Source organism: Oncorhynchus mykiss, chromosome 25 (genome assembly GCF_013265735.2).
Source record: "Oncorhynchus mykiss isolate Arlee chromosome 25, USDA_OmykA_1.1, whole genome shotgun sequence".
In the NCBI taxonomy this organism is placed as follows: Eukaryota; Metazoa; Chordata; class Actinopteri; order Salmoniformes; family Salmonidae; genus Oncorhynchus; species Oncorhynchus mykiss.
Genome location: NC_048589.1, coordinates 46,217,938 through 46,242,609, shown reverse-complemented (window position 1 = coordinate 46,242,609; position 24,672 = coordinate 46,217,938). Strand labels below are relative to the sequence as shown.

The following is a 24,672-nucleotide window of genomic DNA, read 5'->3' as shown; positions in this document are numbered from 1 at the left end:
TGGAATGGGAGGTATTGGTTGGGATGGAATGGGAGGTAGAAGATGGAATGGGAGGTAGAGGATGGAATGGGAGTTAGGGGATGAAGTGGGAGGTAAGGGATGGAATGGGAGGTAGAGGGTGGAATGGGAGGTAGGGGTTGGAATGGGAGGTAGGGGATGGAATGGGAGGTAGGGGTTGGAATGGGAGGTAGGGGTTGGAATGGGAGGTAGGGGTTGGAATGGGAGGTAGGGGTTGGAATTGGAGGTAGGGGTTGGAATGGGAGGTAGGGGATGGAATGGGAGGTAGAGGATGGAATGGGAGGTAGGGGTTGGGATGGAATGGGAAGTAGAAGATGGAATGGGAGGTATTGGTTGGGATGGAATGGGAGGTAGAAGATGGAATGGGAGGTAGGGGTTGGGATAGAATGGGAGGTAGAAGATGGAATGGGAGGTAGGAGATGGAATGGGAGATAGGGGTTGGGATGGAATGGGATGTAGAAGATGGAATGGGAGGTAGAGGATGGAATGGGAGGTAGGGGATGGAATGGGAGGTAAGGGATGGAATGGGAGGTAGAGGGTGGAAGGGGAGGTAGGGGATGGAATATGAGGTAGAGGATTGAATGTGAGGTGGGGGTTGGAATGGGAGGTAGGGGTTGGAATGGGAGGTAGGAGTTGGAATGGGAGGTAGGGGATGGAATGGGAGGTAGGGGATGGAATGGGAGGTAGGGGATGGAATGGGAGGTAGGGGATGGAATGGGAGGTAGGGGATGGAATTGGAGGTAGGGATTGGAATTGGAGGTAGGGGTTGGAATGGGAGGTAGGGGATGGAATGGGAGGTAGAGGATGGAATGGGAGGTAGGGGTTGGGATGGAATGGGAAGTAGAAGATGGAATGGGAGGTAGGGGATGGAATGGGAGGTAGGGGATGGAATGGGAGGTAGGGGATGGAATGGGAGGTAGAGGATGGAATGGGAGGTAGGGGATGGAATGGGAGGTAGGGGATGGAATGGGAGGTAGGGGTTATAATGGGAGGTAGGTGATGGAATGGGAGGATTGGAATGGGAGGTAGGGGTTAGGATGGAATGGGAGGTAGGGATTTGAATGGGAGGTAGGGGATGGGATTGGAATGGGAGGTAGGGGATGGAATGGGCGGTAGGGGATGGAATGGGAGGTAGAGGATGGAATGGAGGTAGGGGTTGGAATGGGAGGTGGGGGATGGGATGGAATGGGAGGTAGGGGATGGAATGGGAGGTAGAGGATGGAATGGGAGGTAGGGGATGGAATGGGAGGTAGAGGATGGAATGGGAGGTAAGGGATGGAATGGGAGGTAGGGATTGGAATGGGAGGTAGGGGTTGGAATGGGGAGTAGGGGTTGGAATGGGGAGTAGGGGAGGGGAATGGGATGGAATGAGAGGTAGATGATGGAATACGAGGTAGAGGATGGAATGGGAGGTAGGGGTTGGTATGGGAGGTCGGGGTTGGACTGGGAGGTAGGGGATGGAATGGGAGGTAGGGGATGGAATGGGAGGTAGGGGATGGAATGGGGAGTAGGGGTTGGAATGGGGAGTAGAGGATGGAATGGGGAGTAGAGGATGGAATGGGGAGTAGAGGATGGAATGGGGAGTAGGGGATGGAATGGGGAGTAGGGGATGGAATGGGGAGTAGAGGATGGAATGGGGAGTAGAGGATGGAATGGGGAGTAGAGGATGGAATGGGGAGTAGAGGATGGAATGGGGAGTAGAGGATGGAATGGGGAGTAGGGGATGGAATGGGGATTAGGGGATGGAATGGGGAGTAGGGGATGGAATGGGGAGTAGAGGATGGAATGGGGAGTAGAGGATGGAATGTGGAGTAGAGGATGGAATGTGGAGTAGAGGATGGAATGGGGAGTAGAGGATGGAATGGGGAGTAGAGGACGTGATGGGGAGTAGAGGATGGAATGGGGAGTAGAGGATGGAATGGGGAGTAGGGGTTGGAATGGGGAGTAGAGGATGGAATGGTCAGTAGAGGATGGAATGGGGAGTAGAGGACGTGATGGGGAGTAGAGGATGGAATGGGGAGTAGAGGATGGAATGGGGAGTAGGGGTTGGAATGGGAAGTAGAGGATGGAATGGGGAGTAGATGATGGAATGGGGAGTAGGGGATGGAATGGGGAGTAGGGGACGTGATGGGGAGTAGAGGATGGAATGGGGAGTAGAGGATGGAATGGGGAGTAGAGGATGGAATGGGGAGTAGAGGATGGAATGGGGAGTAGAGGATGGAATGGGGAGTAGAGGATGGAATGGGGAGTAGAGGATGGAATGGGGAGTAGAGGATGGAATGGGGAGTAGGGGATGGAATGGGGAGTAGAGGATGGAATGGGGAGTAGGGGATGGAATGGGGAGTAGGGGATGGAATGGGGAGTAGGGGATGGAATGGGGAGTAGGAGATGGAATGGGGAGTAGAGGATGGAATGGGGAGTAGAGGATGGAATGGGGAGTAGGGGATGGAATGGGGACTAGGGGATGGAATGGGGAGTAGAGGATGGAATGGGGAGTAGAGGATGGAATGGGGAGTAGGGGATGGAATGGGGAGTAGGGGATGGAATGGGGAGTAGAGGGTGGAATGGGGAGTAGAGGATGGAATGGGGAGTAGGGGATGGAATGGGGAGTAGGGGATGGAATGGGGAGTAGGAGATGGAATGGGGAGTAGGAGATGGGATGGGGAGTATGGGATGGAATGGGGAGTAGGAGATGGGATGGGGAGTATGGGATGGAATGGGGAGTAGAGGATGGAATGGGGAGTAGGAGATGGAATGGGGAGTAGGGGATGGAATGGGGAGTAGGAGATGGGATGGGGAGTATGGGATGGAATGGGGAGTAGGAGATGGGATGGGGAGTATGGGATGGAATGGGGAGTAGAGGATGGAATGGGGAGCAGGAGATGGAATGGGGAGTAGGGGATGGAATGGGGAGTAGGAGATAGAATGGGGAGTAGGGGATGGAATGGGAGGTAGGGGATGGGATGGGGAGTAGGGGATAGAATGGGGAGTAGGGGATGGAATGGGAGGTAGGGGATGGGATGGGGAGTAGGGGATGGGATGGGGAGTAGGGGATGGAATGGGGAGTAGGGGATGGAATGGGGAGTAGGGGATGGAATGGGGAGTAGGAGATGGGATGGGGAGTATGGGATGGAATAGGGAGTAGAGGATGGAATGGGGAGTAGGAGATGGAATGGGGAGTAGGGGATGGAATGGGGAGTAGGGGATGGAATGGGGAGTAGGGGATGGAATGAGAGGTAGGGGATGGAATGGGGAGTAGGGGATGGAATGGGGAGTAGAGGATGGAATGGGGAGTAGGAGATGGGATGGGGAGTAGGGGATGGAATGGGGAGTAGAGGATGGAATGGGGAGTATGGGATGGAATGGGGAGTAGGGGATGGAATGGGGAGTATGGGATGCAATGGGGAGTAGGAGATGGGATGGGGAGTATGGGATGGAATGGGGAGTAGGAGATGGGATGGGGAGTAGAGGATGGGATGGGGAGTAGAGGATGGAATGGGGAGTATGGGATGGAATGGGGAGTAGAGGATGGAATGGGGAGTAGGGGATGGAATGGGGAGTAGAGGATGGAATGGGGAGTAGGGGATGGGATGGGGAGTAGGGGATGGGATGGGGAGTAGGGGATGGAATGGGGAGTAGGGGATGGAATGGGGAGTAGGGGATGGAATGGGGAGTAGGAGATGGGATGGGGAGTATGGGATGGAATAGGGAGTAGAGGATGGAATGGGGAGTAGGAGATGGAATGGGGAGTAGGGGATGGAATGGGGAGTAGGGGATGGAATGGGGAGTAGGGGATGGAATGAGAGGTAGGGGATGGAATGGGGAGTAGGGGATGGAATGGGGAGTAGAGGATGGAATGGGGAGTAGGAGATGGGATGGGGAGTAGGGGATGGAATGGGGAGTAGAGGATGGAATGGGGAGTATGGGATGGAATGGGGAGTAGGGGATGGAATGGGGAGTATGGGATGCAATGGGGAGTAGGAGATGGGATGGGGAGTATGGGATGGAATGGGGAGTAGGAGATGGGATGGGGAGTAGAGGATGGGATGGGGAGTAGAGGATGGAATGGGGAGTATGGGATGGAATGGGGAGTAGAGGATGGAATGGGGAGTAGGGGATGGAATGGGGAGTAGAGGATGGAATGGGGAGTAGGGGATGGAATCGGGAGTAGAGGATGGAATGGGGAGTAGGGGATGGAATGGGGAGTAGGGGATGGAATGGGGAGTAGAGGATGGAATGGGGAGTAGGAGATGGGATGGGGAGTAGAGGATGGAATGGGGAGTATGGGATGGAATGGGGAGTAGAGGATGGAATGGGGAGTATGGGATGGAATGGGGAGTAGGGGATGGAATGGGGAGTAGGGAATGGAATGGGGAGTAGAGGATGGAATGGGGAGTAGGGAATGGAATGGGGAGTAGGGGATGGAATGGGGAGTAGGGGATGGAATGGGGAGTAGGAGATGGGATGGGGAGTAGAGGTTGGAATGGGGAGTATGGGATGGAATGGGGAATTAGAGGATGGAATGGGGAGTAGAGGATGGAATGGGGAGTATGGGATGGAATGGGGAGTACGGGATGGAATGGGGAGTACGGGATGGAATGGGGAGTACGGGATGGAATGGGGAGTAGAGGATGGAATGGGGAGTAGAGGATGGAATGGGGAGTAGAGGATGGAATGGGGAGTAGGAGATGGGATGGGGAGTAGGAGATGGGATGGGGAGTAGAGGATGGAATGGGGAGTAGGGGATGGAATGGGGAGTAGGGGATGGAATGGGGAGTAGGGGATGGAATGGGGAGTAGGGGATGGAATGGGGAGTAGGGGATGGAATGGGGAGTAGGGGATGGAATGGGGAGTAGAGGATGGAATGGGGAGTAGGGGATGGAATGGGGAGTAGGGGATGGAATGGGGAGTAGGGGATGGAATGGGGAGTAGGGGATGGAATGGGGAGTAGGGGATGGAATGGGGAGTAGGGGATGGAATGGGGAGTAGGAGATGGGATGGGGAGTAGGAGATGGAATGGGGAGTAGGGGATGGGTTAGCCCTTCATGTGGAGGCCGGTGCTAGAGCTCTCTAGTGCAGCTGGGCGTTGGTGTCTTGGTGCATTTCTTCTGTATGATGGTATTAAGGGACAGCTGCTGAACCCTACTGGCACAGGTGTACCTGTTGAGTGCTAGGGTCTCCAGGCTGGAGGGGGGGGGGGGTGTCAGAGTTCTATGTGGGTTGGTGTCAGAGTGCTAGTGGGGGGAGGTGTCAGAGTTTCTAGGCTGGAGGGGGGGATGTCACAACGCTTCAGCAAATCCTGGAATATATATTTTTCTGACCTTGTAAAGACACAGACAGTGTTGTGTACTGCCATCTTGGTGTGGGTCTTGAGGTCTCTGAGCCGCGAAGCAGCTTAACAATCTGCATATTTGGAGCTGTGGAAGGGATGCGCACTGGGATTCTGGCAGGGTGTTTTCAGTGAGCCGATAGAGCATTACCCTGGCACCTGAAAGGATGGAGATGGCTCTGCTGTTACCACACTAGAGCATTACCCTGGCAACGGAGATGGCTCTGCTGTTACCACACTAGAGCATTACCCTGGCAACTGAAAGGATGGAGATGGCTCTGCTGTTACCACACTAGAGCATTACCCTGGCAACAGAGATGGCTCTGCTGTTACCACACTAGAGCATTACCCTGGCACCTGAAAGGATGGAGATGGCTCTGCTGTTACCACACTAGAGCATTACCCTGGCAACGGAGATGGCTCTGCTGTTACCACACTAGAGCATTACCCTGGCAACGGAGATGGCTCTGCTGTTACCACACTAGAGCATTACCCTGGCACCTTATTCTTGTAGATGATTACAGTATTGGCATCGTTCCATTCATGATTTGATAATGAGGTGCAAGCGATGCATGAGGAGTTATCCCCTTCAGTGCTAGGGTCTCCAGGCTGGAGTGGGGGGTGTCAGAGTGCTAGGGTCTCTAGGCCTTAGGGGGGGGGGGGGGGGGGGGGGGGGGGGTGTCAGTCCCCTTCAGGATCTCAGCTGGGATGCCGTCGGGTTCAGCAACTGTGTTCGTTATTTTTTGAAGCCTTTGATCGCCTGGTGAAACTCAGAATACTGTGGCGTGGAGTCAAGTTCATGAATGGTTGGGGTGTCTGGGAGTGTCGCCACGATGAGTGTGTCTGTTGGGTTGGTGCGGTTGAGGGCAGTTCCCAAGTGCTCTGCCCATCACTCCGAGATCTTTTGGTGGTCCTTGAATGGTGTGTTTCCACGGGTCGGGATGATAGTTTGTTTCTGCGGGCCGTAGAGGGCTTTTATGGCATCATGACCGTTGGTTGTTGTCTTCTAGGCTACGGATCCCACCAGTGAGAGGCCTGGGAGAGGGAGGATTGGAGACTGGGGGAGTCTGAGTTGGACACGACAGCTTTTTATGTCGGCTTTTTGTTCTGTTGTTTCAAGCTTTAAGATCACAAGTCCAGGGAAATGCCTTTTCTGCAGCTCCAAACCCAATAATGTAGGAGACAACATCAACTTAACAGAACAGGAGGTAGAACCAAAACAACTGTGGAATAGAAATAACAAGAACACAAAGCTGTAAACAGGGTCACTACCATATTAACATGTACAGGGATACTGGAGTGATGGAGGTAGATATGTATAGGGGGAAGGAGACAGGGATACTGGAGTGATGGAGGTAGATATGTATAGGGGGAATGAGACAGGGATACTGGAGTGATGGAGGTAGATATGTATAGGGGGAAGGTGACTATATACAGGGTCAGTACCATATTAACAATGTACAGGGATACTGGAGTGATGGAGGTAGATATGTGTAGGGGGAAGGAGACAGGGATACTGGAGTGATGGAGGTAGATATGTATAGGGGGAAGGAGACAGGGATACTGGAGTGATGGAGGTAGATATGGATAGGGGGAAGGTGACTATATACAGGGTCACTACCATATTAACATGTACAGGGATACTGGAGTGATGGAGGTAGATATGTGTAGGGGGAAGGAGACAGGGATACTGGAGTGATGGAGGTAGATATGTGTAGGGGGGAGGAGACAGGGATACTGGAGTGATGGAGGTAGATATGTGAAGGGGGAAGGAGACAGGGATACTGGAGTGATGGAGGTAGATATGTATAGGGGGAAGGAGACAGGGATACTGGAGTGATGGAGGTAGATGTGCATAGGGGGAAGGAGACAGGGATACTGGAGTGATGGAGGTAGATATGCATAGGGGGAAGGAGACAGGGATACTGGAGTGATGGAGGTAGATATGTATAGGGGGAAGGAGACAGGGATACTGGAGTGATGGAGGTAGATATGTATAGGGGGAAGGAGACAGGGATACTGGAGTGATGGAGGTAGATATGTGTAGGGGGAAGGAGACTATATACAGGGTCAGTACCATATTAACATGTACAGGGATACTGGAGTGATGGAGGTAGATGTGTATAGGGGGAAGGAGACAGGGATACTGGAGTGATGGAGGTAGATATGTATAGGGGGAAGGAGACAGGGATACTGGAGTGATGGAGGTAGATATGTATAGGGGGAAGGAGACAGGGATACTGGAGTGATGGAGGTAGATGTGCATAGGGGGAAGGAGACAGGGATACTGGAGTGATGGAGGTAGATATGCATAGGGGGAAGGAGACAGGGATACTGGAGTGATGGAGGTAGATATGTATAGGGGGAAGGAGACAGGGATACTGGAGTGATGGAGGTAGATATGTATAGGGGGAAGGAGACAGGGATACTGGAGTGATGGAGGTAGATATGTATAGGTGGAAGGAGACAGGGATACTGGAGTGATGGAGGTAGATATGTATAGGGGGAAGGAGACAGGGATACTGGAGTGATGGAGGTAGATATGTATAGGGGGAAGGAGACAGGGATACTGGAGTGATGGAGGTAGATACAGTGCCTTCCGAAAGTATTCGGCCCCCTTGAACTTTGTGACCTTTTGCCACATTTCAGGCTTCAAACATAAAGATATAAAACTGTATTTTTTTGTGAAGAATCAACAACAAGTGGGACACAATCATGAAGTGGAACGACATTTATTGGATATTTCAAACTTTTTTAACAAATCAAAAACTGAAAAATTGGGCGTGCAAAATTATTAGATAATGCCAAGGCAGGTGAACAATGGGTCTAGACTACTGGCCATTTTCCCTTCGCTTTAATTTAGTGAAAAATAAAATAAAGATACACACAGCCGCTCATTAATAACGACAGGGGTTTCAGGGATTGTTTAGTTTTTTTTTTACAGCAAAACCCACCCCATGTAGGGTTAGGGTTAGGGTTAGGGTTAGGGTTAGGGGTTAGGGTTAGGCAAAACCCACCCCATGTAGGCAGCATCTTCCGGAACACCTTTCCAAAAGAAGGTGTAGCCCTCACCAATCTCTGTCTTCTCCATGATCATGAGTGTGCACACACGCACGCACGCACGCACGCAACACACCACACACTTCTACACACACATTTCACAACTCTTCTAGCCAGCAGTGGTGCATAGTGTTTCAGGAGAGATGTCTGTCTGTCTGTCTGTCTGTCTGTCTGTCTGTCTGTCTGTCTGTCTGTCTGTCTGTCTGTCTGTCTGCACTAGTTAGATAGCTAGCTAGCTAGCCATGTGTCCATGGCAGTATGGAGCTCTACACAGTCAGCCACACTGGATTTGATATCCTTCCTGTTGTGAATCTTTATGGGCCCTCTACTGATTCAGGTTCCCTTTCTGGAACTGAGATTAAACCTCATAGGATTGTATCTCCTCTGAGTCTGAGGAAACTTTCTTTAGGGGGGGTGGGGGTGTTTCTGCTGCCAGGCCCCAGACAACTTTCTGTTCTGTTCCTCTCCTGGAAGTGATTTGGCTGGGGTCCCCCTCTCCTTCCCCTCCCTCTCCCCCGCCTCCTCTTCTTTCAGCTGGGCTCGGCTGCTCCACGTCCTGCCCAGTGTTGGGCTGAGCTCCCAGCCAGCTGCAACCAGAGAAGAGACCTACATGCTAGGCTAGGCTAGCCCCGAGGCCAGAGAGTGGACATTCAGGCTACGCTAGGCTAGCCCAGAGGCCAGAGAGTGGACATACAGGCTATGCTAGGCTAGCCCCGAGGCCAGAGAGTGGACATTCAGGCTATGCTAGGCTAGCCCAGAGGCCAGAGAGTGGACATACAGGCTATGCTAGGCTAGCCCAGAGGCCAGAGAGTGGACATACAGGCTATGCTAGGCTAGCCCAGAGGCCAGAGAGTGGACATTCAGGCTATGCTAGGCTAGCCCAGAGGCCAGAGAGTGGACATACAGGCTATGCTAGGCTAGCCCAGAGGCCAGAGAGTGGACATACAGGCTATGCTAGCCCGGTCCTTCTGACATCTCTCTCCTCCTAGGAGAGTTAGGGCTAGCTGCTAACTTTTCTCCCAAACATCTTTTTTGGGGTGTAACGTCTGATGGAGTTGTACCTTCGTCAACGAGGTAAAGTTCTCCACTTCTCTCTCCCTCTCTATCTCTCTCTCTTTCTATCTCTCATCTCTCTCCCTCTCTCTCTCTCACTCTCTACCCCATACTCCCTATTCATCTCTCTCCCTCTCTCTCTCTCACTCTCTACCCCATACTCCCTATTCATCTCTCTCCCTCTCTATCTCTCTCTCTTTCTATCTCTCATCTCTCTCCCTCTCTCTCTCTCACTCTCTACCCCATACTCCCTATTCATCTCTCTCCCTCTCTCTCTCTCACTCTCTACCCCATACTCCCTATTCATCTCTCTCCCTCTCTATCTCTCTCTCTTTCTATCTCTCATCTCTCTCCCTCTCTCTCTCTCACTCTCTACCCCATACTCCCTATTCATCTCTCTCCCTCTCTGTCTCTCACTCTCACAGGGCTTGCAGTACTGTGTGTTCTCTCTCTCTCTCACTCTCTCTCTCTCTCGCTCTCTCTCTCTCTCACTCTCCCTCTCTCTCTCACTCTCTCTCTCTCACTCTCTCTCACTCTGTCTCTCTCTCTATCCCACACTCCCCCCCAAATGTCTTTATTAGCATGGGAAACGTGTTAACATTGCCAAAGCACGTGAAGTAGATAATATACAAAAGTGAAATAAACAATAGAAATGAACAGTAAACATTACAAATGTCATATTATATATACAGTGTTGTAACGATGTGCAAATAGTTCAAGTACAAAAGGGAAAATAAATAAGCATAAATATGGGTTGTATTTACAATGGTGTTTGTTCTTCACTGGTTGCCCTTTTCTTCAGACAACAGGTCACAAATCTTGCTGCTGTGATGGCACACTGTGGAATTTCACCCAGTAGATATGGGAGTTGATTAAAATTGGATTTGTTTTCAAATTCTTTGTGGATCTGAGGGAAATATGTCTCTCTAATATAGTCATACATTGGACAGGAGGTTAGGAAGTGCAGCTCAGTTTCCACCTCATTTTGTGGGCAGTGTGCACATAGCCTGTCTTCTCATGAGAGCCATGTCTGCCTACGGCGGCCTTTCTCAATAGCAAGGCTACGCTCACTGAGTCTGTACATAGTCAAAGCTTTCCTTAAGTTTGGGTCAGTCACAGTGGTCAGGTATTCTGCTGCTGTGTACTCTCTGTTTAGGGCCAAATAGCATTCTAGTCCAGGTTCATCTCTCTGTAGGTGATGGCTTTGTTATGGAAGGTTTGGGAATCGCTTCCTTTTAGGCGGTTGTAGAATTTAACGGCTCTTTTCTGGATTTTGATAATTAGTGGGTATCGACCTAATTCTGCTCTGCATGCATTATTTGGTGTTCTACGTTGTACACGGAGGATATTTTTGCAGAATTCTGCATGCAGAGTCTCAATTTGGTGTTTGTCCCATTTTGTGAAGTCTTGGTTGGTGAGCGGACCCCAGACCTCACAACCATAAAGGGCAATGGGTTCTATAACTGATTCAAGTATTTTTAGCCAAATCCTAATTGGTATGTTGAAATTTATGTTCCTTTTGATGGCATAGAATGCCCTTCTTGCCTTGTCTCTCAGATCGTTCACAGCTTTGTGGAAGTTACCTGTGGCGCTGATGTTTAGGCCGAGGTATGCATAGTTTTTTTGTGTGCTCTAAGGCAACAGTGTCTAGATGGAATTTGTATTTGTGGTCCTGGCGACTGGACCTTTTTTGGAACACCATTATTTTGGTCTTACTGAGATTAACTGTCAGGGCCCAGGTCTGACAGAATCTGTGCAGAAGATCTAGGTGCTGCTGTAGGCCCTCCTTGGTTGGTGACAGAAGTGGAGTGGACTGTAGGTTTACCCAGTGAGTGGAGTAGACTATAGGTTTACCCAGTGAGTGGAGTAGACTATAGGTTTACCCAGTGAGTGGAGTGGAGTGGACTATAGGTTTACCCAGTGAGTGGAGTGGAGTAGACTATAGGTTTACCCAGTGAGTGGAGTGGACTATAGGTTTACCCAGTGAGTGGAGTGGACTATAGGTTTACCCAGTGAGTGGAGTGGAGTAGACTGTAGGTTTACCCAGTGAGTGGAGTAGACTATAGGTTTACCCAGTGAGTGGAGTGGAGTGGACTATAGGTTTACCCAGTGAGTGTAGTAGACTATAGGTTTACCCAGTGAGTGGAGTAGACTATAGGTTTACCCAGTGAGTGGAGTGGAGTAGACTATAGGTTTACCCAGTGAGTGGAGTGGAGTGGACTATATGTTTACCCAGTGAGTGGAGTGGACTATAGGTTTACCCAGTGAGTGGAGTGGACTATAGGTTTACCCAGTGAGTGGAGTGGACTATAGGTTTACCCAGTGAGTGTAGTAGACTATAGGTTTACCCAGTGAGTGGAGTGGAGTAGACTATAGGTTTACCCAGTGAGTGGAGTAGACTGTAGGTTTACCCAGTGAGTGGAGTGGAGTGGACTATAGGTTTACCCAGTGAGTGGAGTGGAGTAGACTATAGGTTTACCCAGTGAGTGGAGTAGACTATAGGTTTACCCAGTGAGTGGAGTGGACTATAGGTTTACCCAGTGAGTGGAGTGGACTATAGGTTTACCCAGTGAGTGGAGTGGACTATAGGTTTACCCAGTGAGTGGAGTGGAGTGGACTATATGTTTACCCAGTGAGTGGAGTGGACTATAGGTTTACCCAGTGAGTGGAGTGGAGTGGACTATATGTTTACCCAGTGAGTGGAGTGGACTATAGGTTTACCCAGTGAGTGGAGTGGACTATAGGTTTACCCAGTGAGTGGAGTGGAGTGGACTATATGTTTACCCAGTGAGTGGAGTGGACTATATGTTTACCCAGTGAGTGGAGTGGACTATAGGTTTACCCAGTGAGTGGAGTGGAGTAGACTATAGGTTTACCCAGTGAGTGGAGTGGACTATAGGTTTACCCAGTGAGTGGAGTGGACTATAGGTTTACCCAGTGAGTGGAGTGGAGTAGACTGTAGGTTTACCCAGTGAGTGGAGTAGACTATAGGTTTACCCAGTGAGTGGAGTGGAGTGGACTATAGGTTTACCCAGTGAGTGTAGTAGACTATAGGTTTACCCAGTGAGTGGAGTAGACTATAGGTTTACCCAGTGAGTGGAGTGGAGTGGACTATAGGTTTACCCAGTGAGTGGAGTGGACTATAGGTTTACCCAGTGAGTGGAGTGGACTATAGGTTTACCCAGTGAGTGGAGTGGAGTAGACTATAGGTTTACCCAGTGAGTGGAGTGGAGTGGACTATATGTTTACCCAGTGAGTGGAGTGGACTATAGGTTTACCCAGTGAGTGGAGTAGACTGTAGGTTTACCCAGTGAGTGGAGTGGAGTGGACTATATGTTTACCCAGTGAGTGGAGTGGACTATAGGTTTACCCAGTGAGTGGAGTAGACTGTAGGTTTACCCAGTGAGTGGAGTGGAGTGGACTATAGGTTTACCCAGTGAGTGGAGTGGAGTAGACTATAGGTTTACCCAGTGAGTGGAGTAGACTATAGGTTTACCCAGTGAGTGGAGTGGACTATAGGTTTACCCAGTGAGTGGAGTGGACTATAGGTTTACCCAGTGAGTGGAGTGGACTATAGGTTTACCCAGTGAGTGGAGTGGAGTGGACTATATGTTTACCCAGTGAGTGGAGTGGACTATAGGTTTACCCAGTGAGTGGAGTGGAGTGGACTATATGTTTACCCAGTGAGTGGAGTGGACTATAGGTTTACCCAGTGAGTGGAGTGGACTATAGGTTTACCCAGTGAGTGGAGTGGAGTGGACTATATGTTTACCCAGTGAGTGGAGTGGACTATATGTTTACCCAGTGAGTGGAGTGGACTATAGGTTTACCCAGTGAGTGGAGTGGAGTAGACTATAGGTTTACCCAGTGAGTGGAGTGGACTATAGGTTTACCCAGTGAGTGGAGTGGACTATAGGTTTACCCAGTGAGTGGAGTGGAGTAGACTGTAGGTTTACCCAGTGAGTGGAGTAGACTATAGGTTTACCCAGTGAGTGGAGTGGAGTGGACTATAGGTTTACCCAGTGAGTGTAGTAGACTATAGGTTTACCCAGTGAGTGGAGTAGACTATAGGTTTACCCAGTGAGTGGAGTGGAGTGGACTATAGGTTTACCCAGTGAGTGGAGTGGACTATAGGTTTACCCAGTGAGTGGAGTGGACTATAGGTTTACCCAGTGAGTGGAGTGGAGTAGACTATAGGTTTACCCAGTGAGTGGAGTGGAGTGGACTATATGTTTACCCAGTGAGTGGAGTGGACTATAGGTTTACCCAGTGAGTGGAGTAGACTGTAGGTTTACCCAGTGAGTGGAGTGGAGTGGACTATAGGTTTACCCAGTGAGTGGAGTGGAGTGGACTATAGGTTTACCCAGTGAGTGGAGTGGACTATAGGTTTACCCAGTGAGTGGAGTGGAGTGGACTATAGGTTTACCCAGTGAGTGTAGTAGACTATAGGTTTACCCAGTGAGTGGAGTGGACTATAGGTTTACCCAGTGAGTGGAGTGGACTATAGGTTTACCCAGTGAGTGGAGTGGACTATAGGTTTACCCAGTGAGTGTGTAGTAGACTATAGGTTTACCCAGTGAGTGTAGTAGACTATAGGTTTACCCAGTGAGTGGAGTGGACTATAGGTTTACCCAGTGAGTGTAGTAGACTATAGGTTTACCCAGTGAGTGGAGTGGAGTAGACTGTAGGTTTACCCAGTGAGTGGAGTGGAGTAGACTATAGGTTTACCCAGTGAGTGGAGTGGACTATAGGTTTACCCAGTGAGTGTAGTAGACTATAGGTTTACCCAGTGAGTGGAGTAGACTATAGGTTTACCCAGTGAGTGGAGTGGACTATAGGTTTACCCAGTGAGTGGAGTGGAGTGGACTATAGGTTTACCCAGTGAGTGGAGTGGACTATAGGTTTACCCAGTGAGTGTAGTAGACTATAGGTTTACCCAGTGAGTGGAGTGGACTATAGGTTTACCCAGTGAGTGGAGTGGACTATAGGTTTACCCAGTGAGTGGAGTGGACTATAGGTTTACCCAGTGAGTAGAGTGGACTATAGATTTACCCAGTGAGTGGAGTGGACTATAGGTTTACCCAGTGAGTGGAGTGGAGTATAGGTTTAGAGGGACATAGACGACACATCACAACAACACATCACGACTACACAACACAACTACACATCACAACATCACGACGACACATCACGACTACACATCACGATAACACATCACAACTAGACATCACGATAACACATCACTACTACACATCACGATAACACATCACTACTACACATCACGACAACACATCACGACTACACATCACGACAACACATCACGATAACACATCACGATAACACATCACGACTACACATCACGATAACACATCACGACTACACATCACGACAACACATCACGATAACACATCACGACTACACATCACGATAACACATCACTACTACACATCACGACAACACATCACTACTACACATCACGACAACACATCACGATAACACATCACGATAACATATCACGACTACACATCACGATAACACATCACGACTACACATCACGATAACACATCACGACTACACATCACGATAACACATCACGATAACACATCACGACTACACATCACGATAACACATCACTACTACACATCACGATAACACATCACTACTACACATCACGATAACACATCACGACTACACATCACTACTACACATCACGACGACACATCACGATAACACATCACGATAACACATCACGACTACACATCACGATAACACATCACGACAACACATCACGATAACACATCACGATAACACATCACGATAACACATCACGACAACACATCACGACTACACATCACGATAACACATCACGATAACACATCACGATAACACATCACTACTACACATCACGACAACACATCACTACTACACATCACGATAACACATCACGACTACACATCACAACAACACATCACAATAACACATCACGACAACACATCACGATAACACATCACGATAACACATCACGACTACACATCACGATAACACATCACGACTACACATCACGATAACACATCACGATAACACATCACGACTACACATCACGACTACACATCACTACTACACATCACGATAACACATCACTACTACACATCACGATAACACATCACGATAACACATCACGACTACACATCACGATAACACATCACGACTACACATCACGATAACACATCACGACTACACATCACGATAACACATCACGATAACACATCACGATAACACATCACGACTACACATCACGACTACACATCACTACTACACATCACGATAACACACCACTACTACACATCACGATAACACATCACGACTACACATCACGATAACACATCACGACTACACATCACGATAACACATCACGATAACACATCACGATAACACATCACGATAACACATCACGACTACACATCACGACTACACATCACTACTACACATCACGACTACACATCACGATAACACATCACTACTACACATCAAAACAACACATCACGACTACACATCACGATAACACATCACTACTACACATCACGACTACACATCACGACTACACATCACGATAACACATCACGATAACACATCACGACTACACATCACGATAACACATCACGATAACACATCACTACTACACATCACGACAACACATCACGACAACACATCACGATAACACATCACGACTACACATCACGATAACACATCACGATAACACATCACTACTACACATCACGACTACACATCACGATAACACATCACGATAACACATCACGATAACACATCACGATAACACATCACGATAACACATCACTACTACACATCACGATAACACATCACGATAACACATCACGATAACACATCACGATAACACATCACGACTACACATCACGATAACACATCACGATAACACATCACTACTACACATCACGACAACACATCACGACAACACATCACGATAACACATCACGACTACACATCACGATAACACATCACGATAACACATCACTACTACACATCACGACAACACATCACGACAACACATCACGATAACACATCACGACTACACATCACGATAACACATCACTACTACACATCACGATAACACATCACGATAACACATCACTACTACACATCACGACAACACATCACGACAACACATCACGATAACACATCACGACTACACATCACGATAACACATCACGATAACACATCACGACAACACAGCACGACTACACAACACGACGACACATCACGACGACACATCACGACGACACATCACGACATCACATCACGACTACACATCACGACTACACAACACAACGAGGAGGTGTCACAGAGGTGGGAGGGAAGGGGAGGTGTCACAGAGGTGGGGTGGAAGGAGAGGTGTCACAGAGGTGGGAGGGGAGAGGAGGTGTCATAGAGGTGGGAGGGGAGAGGAGGTGTCACAGAGGTGGGAGGGGAGGAGAGGAGGTGTCACAGAGGTGGGAGGGGAGAGGAGGTGTCACAGAGGTGGGAGGGGAGAGGAGGTGTCACAGAGGTGGGAGGGGAGAGGAGGTGTCACAGAGGTGGGAGGGAAGGGGAGGTGTCACAGAGGTGGGAGGGAAGGAGAGGAGGTGTCACAGAGGTGGGAGGAGATGGGTCACAGAGGTGGGAGGAGATTGGTCACAGAGGTGGGAGGAGATGGGTCACAGAGGTGGGAGGAGATGGGTCACAAAGGTGGGAGGAGATGGGTCACAGAGGTGGGAGGAGATGGGTCACAGAGGTGGGAGGAGATGGGTCACAGAGGTGGGAGGGGATGGGTCACAGAGGTGGGAGGGGATGGGTCACAGAGGTGGGAGGAGATGGGTCACAGAGGTGGGAGGAGATGGGTCACAGAGGTGGGAGGAGATGGGTCACAGAGGAGGGAGGAGATGGGTCACAGAGGTGGGAGGAGATGGGTCACAGAGGTGGGAGGGGAGGTGTCGCCAATGAAACACTGCGGTATTGTAGTAACACTCCTCCACCATAGAGGGGCAGTGTTGTCCTAGTTTTGGGCTCAGCTCATGGCCCTCTATTCCCTAATGGCCCTGGTCAAAATGGAGGCCACTAGCAGAGGGTCAGCTCCAACATCCTTCTACCAGCCTGGAGACCAGGGTCTGGCTGTCATTAGTACAGCTCTTCTACCAGCCTGGAGACCAGGGTCTGGCTGTCATTAGTACAGCTCTTCTACCAGCCTGGAGACCAGGGTCTGGCTGTCATTAGTACAGCTTTTCTACCAGCCTGGAGACCAGGGTCTGGCTGTCATTAGTACAGCTCTTCTACCAGCCTGGAGACCAGGGTCTGGCTGTCATTAGTACAGCTCTTCTACCAGCCTGGAGACCAGGGTCTGGCTGTCATTAGTACAGCTCTTCTACCAGCCTGGAGACCAGGGTCTGGATGTCATTAGTACAGCTCTTCTACCAGCCTGGAGACCAGGGTCTGGCTGTCATTAGTACAGCCCTTCTACCAGCCTTGACACCAGGGTCTGGCTGTCATTAGTACAGCTCTTCTACCAGCCTGGAGACCAGGGTCTGGCTGTCATTAGTACAGCTCTTCTACCAGCCTGGAGACCAGGGTCTGGCTGTCATTAGTACAGCTCTTCTACCAGCCTGAAGACCAGGGTCTGGCTGTCATTAGTACAGCTCTTCTACCAGCCTGAAGACCAGGGTCTGACTGTCATTAGTACAGCCCTTCTACCAGCCTGGAGACCAGGGTCTGGCTGTCATTAGTACAGCTCTTCTACCAGCCTGAAGACCAGGGTCTGGCTGTCATTAGTACAGCTCTTCTACCAGCCTGAAGACCAGGGTCTGACTGTCATTAGTACAGCCCTTCTACCAGCCTGGAGACCAGGGTCTGGCTGTCATTAGTACAGCTCTTCTACCAGCCTGAAGACCAGGGTCTGACTGTCATTAGTACAGCCCTTCTACCAGCCTGGAGACCAGGGTCTGGCTGTCATTAGTACAGCTCTTCTACCAGCCTGGAGACCAGGGTCTGGCTGTCATTAGTACAGCTCTTCTACCAGCCTGAAGACCAGGGTCTGGCTGTCATTAGTACAGCCCTTCTACCAGCCTGGCGACCAGGGAAAGGCTGTCATTAGTACAGCTCTTCTACCAGCCTGGAGACCAGGGTCTGGCTGTCATTAGTACAGCTCTTCTACCAGCTTGGAGACCAGGGTCTGTCTGTCATTAGTACAGCTCTTCTACCAGCCTGAAGACCAGGGTCTGGCTGTCATTAGTACAGCTCTTCTACCAGCCTGAAGACCAGGGTCTGACTGTCATTAGTACAGCCCTTCTACCAGCCTGGCGACCAGGGAAAGGCTGTCATTAGTACAGCTCTTCTACCAGCCTGGAGACCAGGGTCTGGCTGTCATTAGTATCGCTCTTCTACCAGCCTGGAGACCAGGGTCTGGCTGTCATTAGTACAGCTCTTCTACCAGCCTGGAGACCAGGGTCTGGCTGTCATTAGTACAGCTCTTCTACCAGCCTGGAGACCAGGGTCTGGCTGTCATTAGTACAGCTCTTCTACCAGCCTGGAGACCAGGGTCTGGCTGTCATTAGTACAGCTTTTCTACCAGCCTGAAGACCAGGGTCTGGCTGTCATTAGTACAGCTCTTCTACCAGCCTGGAGACCAGGGTCTGGCTGTCATTAGTACAGCTCTTCTACCAGCCTGGAGACCAGGGTCTGGCTGTCATTAGTACAGCTCTTCTACCAGCCTGGAGACCAGGGTCTGGCTGTCATTAGTACAGCCCTTCTACCAGCCTGGAGACCAGGGTCTGGCTGTCATTAGTACAGCTCTTCTACCAGCCTGGAGACCAGGGTCTGGCTGTCATTAGTACAGCTCTTCTACCAGCCTGGAGACCAGGGTCTGGCTGTCATTAGTACAGCCCTTCTACCAGCCTGGAGACCAGGGTCTGGATGTCATTAGTACAGCTCTTCTACCAGCCTGAAGACCAGGGTCTGGCTGTCATTAGTACAGCTCTTCTTAGCATCATGTTGCTGTGTTAATTTGGTTTGTCTATAGTCAACAGTTTAATATCATGTTGCTGTGTTAGTTTGGTTTGTCTACAGTCTACAGTTTAGCATCATGTTGCTGTGTTAGTTTGGTTTGTCTATAGTCTACAGTTTAGTATCATGTTGCTGTGTTAGTTTGGTTTGTCTATAGTCTACAGTTTAGTATCATGTTGCTGTGTTAGTTTGGTTTGTCTATAGTCTACAGTTTAGTATCATTTTGCTGTGTTAGTTTGGTTTGTCTACAGTCTACAGTTTAGCATCATGTTCCTGTGGACATTACACTACATGTCCCCTGTGTGTGTGTGTGTGTGTGTGTGTGTGTGTGTGTGTGTGTGTGTGTGTGTGTGTGGTTTGTCTGTCTGTCTGTCTGTGTGTTTACAAGGTCTCAAGAACACACACTCACAGGCACGCACACACTCACACACTCACAGACGCACAGACGCACAGACAGACAGACAGACACACACACAGACACACGCACGCACGCACACAGACACGCACACACACTCACATGCACACACACTCACACGCACACACTCACGTACAGACACACACATTGAATGCAGTCATGCCAATTATAGCCAGTTTGTCTGTCTCTCTCTCCTCAGATTGCCTTCTCTCAGCACAGTAACTTCATGGATCTGGTGCAGTTCTTCGTCACGTTTTTCAGGTGAGCTCCTCTTCCTCCTCCTCATCCTTCCTCATCATCCTCCTCTTCCTCGTCATCCTTCCTCATCATTATCTTACCCTTCCCACTCCTCTTTCCTCCTGATCCTTCCTCCTCATCCTCCTCATCATCCTTCCTCATCATCCTCCTCTTCCCACTCATCATTCCTCCTCACCCTCCTCTTCCTCGTCATCCTTCCTCATCATCATCTTCCTCTTCCCACTCCTCCTTCCTCCTCATTCTTCCTCCTCATCTTCCTCGTCATCATCATCATCATCATCATCATCACCTCATCATCTCTTCCTCCATTTATTCCTCCTCTCTCCACTTCCTCCTCCTCCCTCTTCCTCTCTCCTCTTCCTCTTTCTCCTCCCTCCTCTTCCTCTTCTTTCCACTTCCTCCCTCCTCCTCCTCCTCTCTACACTTCCTCTCTCCACTTTCTCCCTTTCCTCTTCCTCCCTCTCCTCCTCATTTTCCCTGAGGTCACTCCCATTTAGTACCACTCCCCTCTCTGTTACTGTGGATGCCTTCAGCCCACCACCACAGTATGTGTAGCTATGGCGATGTTGATGCCGAACCGCTGTACCACTGCAGCAGACATTACTGCAGAGAACAATTCATTGAACTGTCAACAAACACAAACACACACAGCTCACCCTAACACCTCGGGTAGTCTACCTGAAGGAAAACAGGAAATGGGATTGTGTTTGTGTCAGGCAGTTGTCTCTGTGTGAATGTAATAGTACTGATGTGGTGTGTTATTGATCAGCACCGTACTGATGTGGTACTGATGTGATGTGTTATTGATCAGCACCATACTGATGTAGTACTGATGTGGTGTGTTATTGATCAGCACCATACTGATGTAGTACTGATGTGGTGTGTTATTGATCAGCACCGTACTGATGTGGTGTGTTATTGATCAGCACCGTACTGATGTGGTGTGTTATTGATCAGCACCGTACTGATGTGGTGTGTTATTGATCAGCACCGTACTGATGTGGTACTGATGTGATGTGTTATTGATCAGCACCATACTGATGTAGTACTGATGTGGTGTGTTATTGATCAGCACCATACTGATGTAGTACTGATGTGGTGTGTTATTGATCAGCACCGTACTGATGTGGTGTGTTATTGATCAGCACCATACTGATGTGGTGTGTTATTGATCAGCACCGTACTGATGTGGTGTGTTATTGATCAGCACCATACTGATGTGGTGTGTTATTGATCAGCACCGTACTGATGTTGTCTGTTATTGATCAGCACCGTACTGATGTGGTGTGTTATTGATCAGCACCATACTGATGTGGTGTGTTATTGATCAGCACCGTACTGATGTGGTACTGATGTGGTGTGTTATTGATCAGCACCATACTGATGTAGTACTGATGTGGTGTGTTATTGATCAGCACCATACTGATGTGGTGTGTTATTGATCAGCACCATACTGATGTGGTGTGTTATTGATCAGCACCGTACTGATGTGGTGTGTTATTGATCAGCACCGTACTGATGCGGTGTGTTATTGATCAGCATCGTACTGATGTGGTGTGTTATTGATCAGCACCATACTGATGTGGTGTGTTATTGATCAGCACCATACTGATGTGGTGTGTTATTGATCAGCACCGTACTGATGTGGTGTGTTATTGATCAGCACCATACTGATGTGGTGTGTTATTGATCAGCACCGTACTGATGTGGTGTGTTATTGATCAGCACCGTACTGATGTGGTGTGTTATTGATCAGCACCATACTGATGTGGTGTGTTATTGATCAGCACCATACTGATGTGTGTTATTGATCAGCACCATACTGATGTGGTACTAATGTGGTGTGTTATTGATCAGCACCATACTGATGTTGTCTGTTATTGATCAGCACCATACTGATGTGGTGTGTTATTGATCAGCACCGTACTGATGTGGTACTGATGTGATGTGTTATTGATCAGCACCATACTGATGTAGTACTGATGTGGTGTGTTATTGATCAGCACCATACTGATGTAGTACTGATGTGGTGTGTTATTGATCAGCACCGTACTGATGTGGTGTGTTATTGATCAGCACCATACTGATGTGGTGTGTTATTGATCAGCACCGTACTGATGTGGTGTGTTATTGATCAGCACCATACTGATGTGGTGTGTTATTGATCAGCACCGTACTGATGTTGTCTGTTATTGATCAGCACCGTACTGATGTGGTGTGTTATTGATCAGCACCATACTGATGTGGTGTGTTATTGATCAGCACCGTACTGATGTGGTACTGATGTGGTGTGTTATTGATCAGCACCATACTGATGTAGTACTGATGTGGTGTGTTATTGATCAGCACCATACTGATGTGGTGTGTTATTGATCAGCACCATACTGATGTGGTGTGTTATTGATCAGCACCGTACTGATGTGGTGTGTTATTGATCAGCACCGTACTGATGCGGTGTGTTATTGATCAGCATCGTACTGATGTGGTGTGTTATTGATCAGCACCATACTGATGTGGTGTGTTATTGATCAGCACCATACTGATGTGGTGTGTTATTGATCAGCACCGTACTGATGTGGTGTGTTATTGATCAGCACCATACTGATGTGGTGTGTTATTGATCAGCACCGTACTGATGTGGTGTGTTATTGATCAGCACCGTACTGATGTGGTGTGTTATTGATCAGCACCATACTGATGTGGTGTGTTATTGATCAGCACCATACTGATGTGTGTTATTGATCAGCACCATACTGATGTGGTACTAATGTGGTGTGTTATTGATCAGCACCATACTGATGTTGTCTGTTATTGATCAGCACCATACTGATGTGGTGTGTTATTGATCAGCACCGTACTGATGTGGTGTGTTATTGATCAGCACCATACTGATGTTGTCTGTTATTGATCAGCACCGTACTGATGTGGTGTGTTATTGATCAGCACCGTACTGATGTGGTGTGTTATTGATCAGCACCATACTGATGTGGTGTGTTATTGATCAGCACCATACTGATGTGGTGTGTTATTGATCAGCACCGTACTGATGTGGTGTGTTATTGATCTGCACCATACTGATGTGGTGTGTTATTGATCAGCACCATACTGATTTGGTACTGATGTGGTGTGTTATTGATCAGCATCGTACTGATGTGGTGTGTTATTGATCAGCACCGTACTGATGTGGTGTGTTATTGATCAGCACCATACTGATGTGGTGTGTTATTGATCAGCACCGTACTGATGTGGTGTGTTATTGATCAGCACCATACTGATGTAGTACTGATGTGGTGTGTTATTGATCAGCACCATACTGATGTGGTACTGATGTTGTCTGTTATTGATCAGCACCGTACTGATGTGGTGTGTTATTGATCAGCACCATACTGATGTGGTGTGTTATTGATCAGCACCATACTGATGTGGTGTGTTATTGATCTGCACCATACTGATGTGGTGTGTTATTGATCAGCATCGTACTGATGTGGTGTGTTATTGATCAGCACCATACTGATGTGGTGTGTTATTGATCAGCACCATACTGATGTGGTGTGTTATTGATCTGCACCATACTGATGTGGTGTGTTATTGATCAGCACCATACTGATTTGGTACTGATGTGGTGTGTTATTGATCAGCACCATACTGATGTGGTGTGTTATTGATCAGCACCATACTGCTGTGGTGTGTTATTGATCAGCACCGTACTGATGTGGTGTGTTATTGATCAGCACCATACTGATGTGGTGTGTTATTGATCAGCACCATACTGATGTGGTGTGTTATTGATCAGCACCATACTGATGTGGTGTGTTATTGATCAGCACAGTACTGATGTGGTGTGTTATTGATCAGCACCATACTGATGTGGTGTGTTATTGATCAGCACCATACTGATGTGGTGTGTTATTGATCAGCACAGTACTGATGTGGTGTGTTATTGATCAGCACCATACTGATGTGGTGTGTTATTGATCAGCACCGTACTGATGTGGTGTGTTATTGATCAGCACCATACTGATGTGGTGTTATTGATCAGCACCATACTGATGTGGTACTGATGTGGTGTGTTATTGATCAGCACCGTACTGATGTGGTGTGTTATTGATCAGCACCATACTGATGTGGTGTGTTATTGATCAGCACCATACTGATGTGGTGTGTTATTGATCAGCACCGTACTGATGTGGTGTGTTATTGATCAGCACCATACTGATGTGGTGTGTTATTGATCAGCACCGTACTGATGTGGTGTGTTATTGATCAGCACCATACTGATGTGGTGTGTTATTGATCAGCACCATACTGATGTGGTGTGTTATTGATGACACTGATGCGGTGTGTTATTGATCAGCATCGTACTGATGTGGTGTGTTATTGATCAGCACCATACTGATGTGGTGTGTTATTGATCAGCACCATACTGATGTGGTGTGTTATTGATCAGCACCGTACTGATGTGGTGTGTTAT

At 48.7% G+C, this 24,672-nt stretch overlaps 1 protein-coding gene across 5 annotated transcripts in view; it reads left to right on the top strand.

Moving 5' to 3' along the window:
- LOC110505955 (attractin) overlaps window positions 1–24,672 on the top strand; it is a 252,686-nt gene that overhangs the window by 151,906 nt on the left and 76,108 nt on the right. For all 5 annotated transcript variants that reach the window (XM_036962391.1, XM_036962390.1, XM_036962389.1 and 2 more), the window contains exon 25: window positions 20,143–20,204. In XM_036962391.1, coding sequence (XP_036818286.1) covers window positions 20,143–20,204 — 62 coding nt within the window. The remainder of the gene's footprint in view (window positions 1–20,142; window positions 20,205–24,672) is intronic.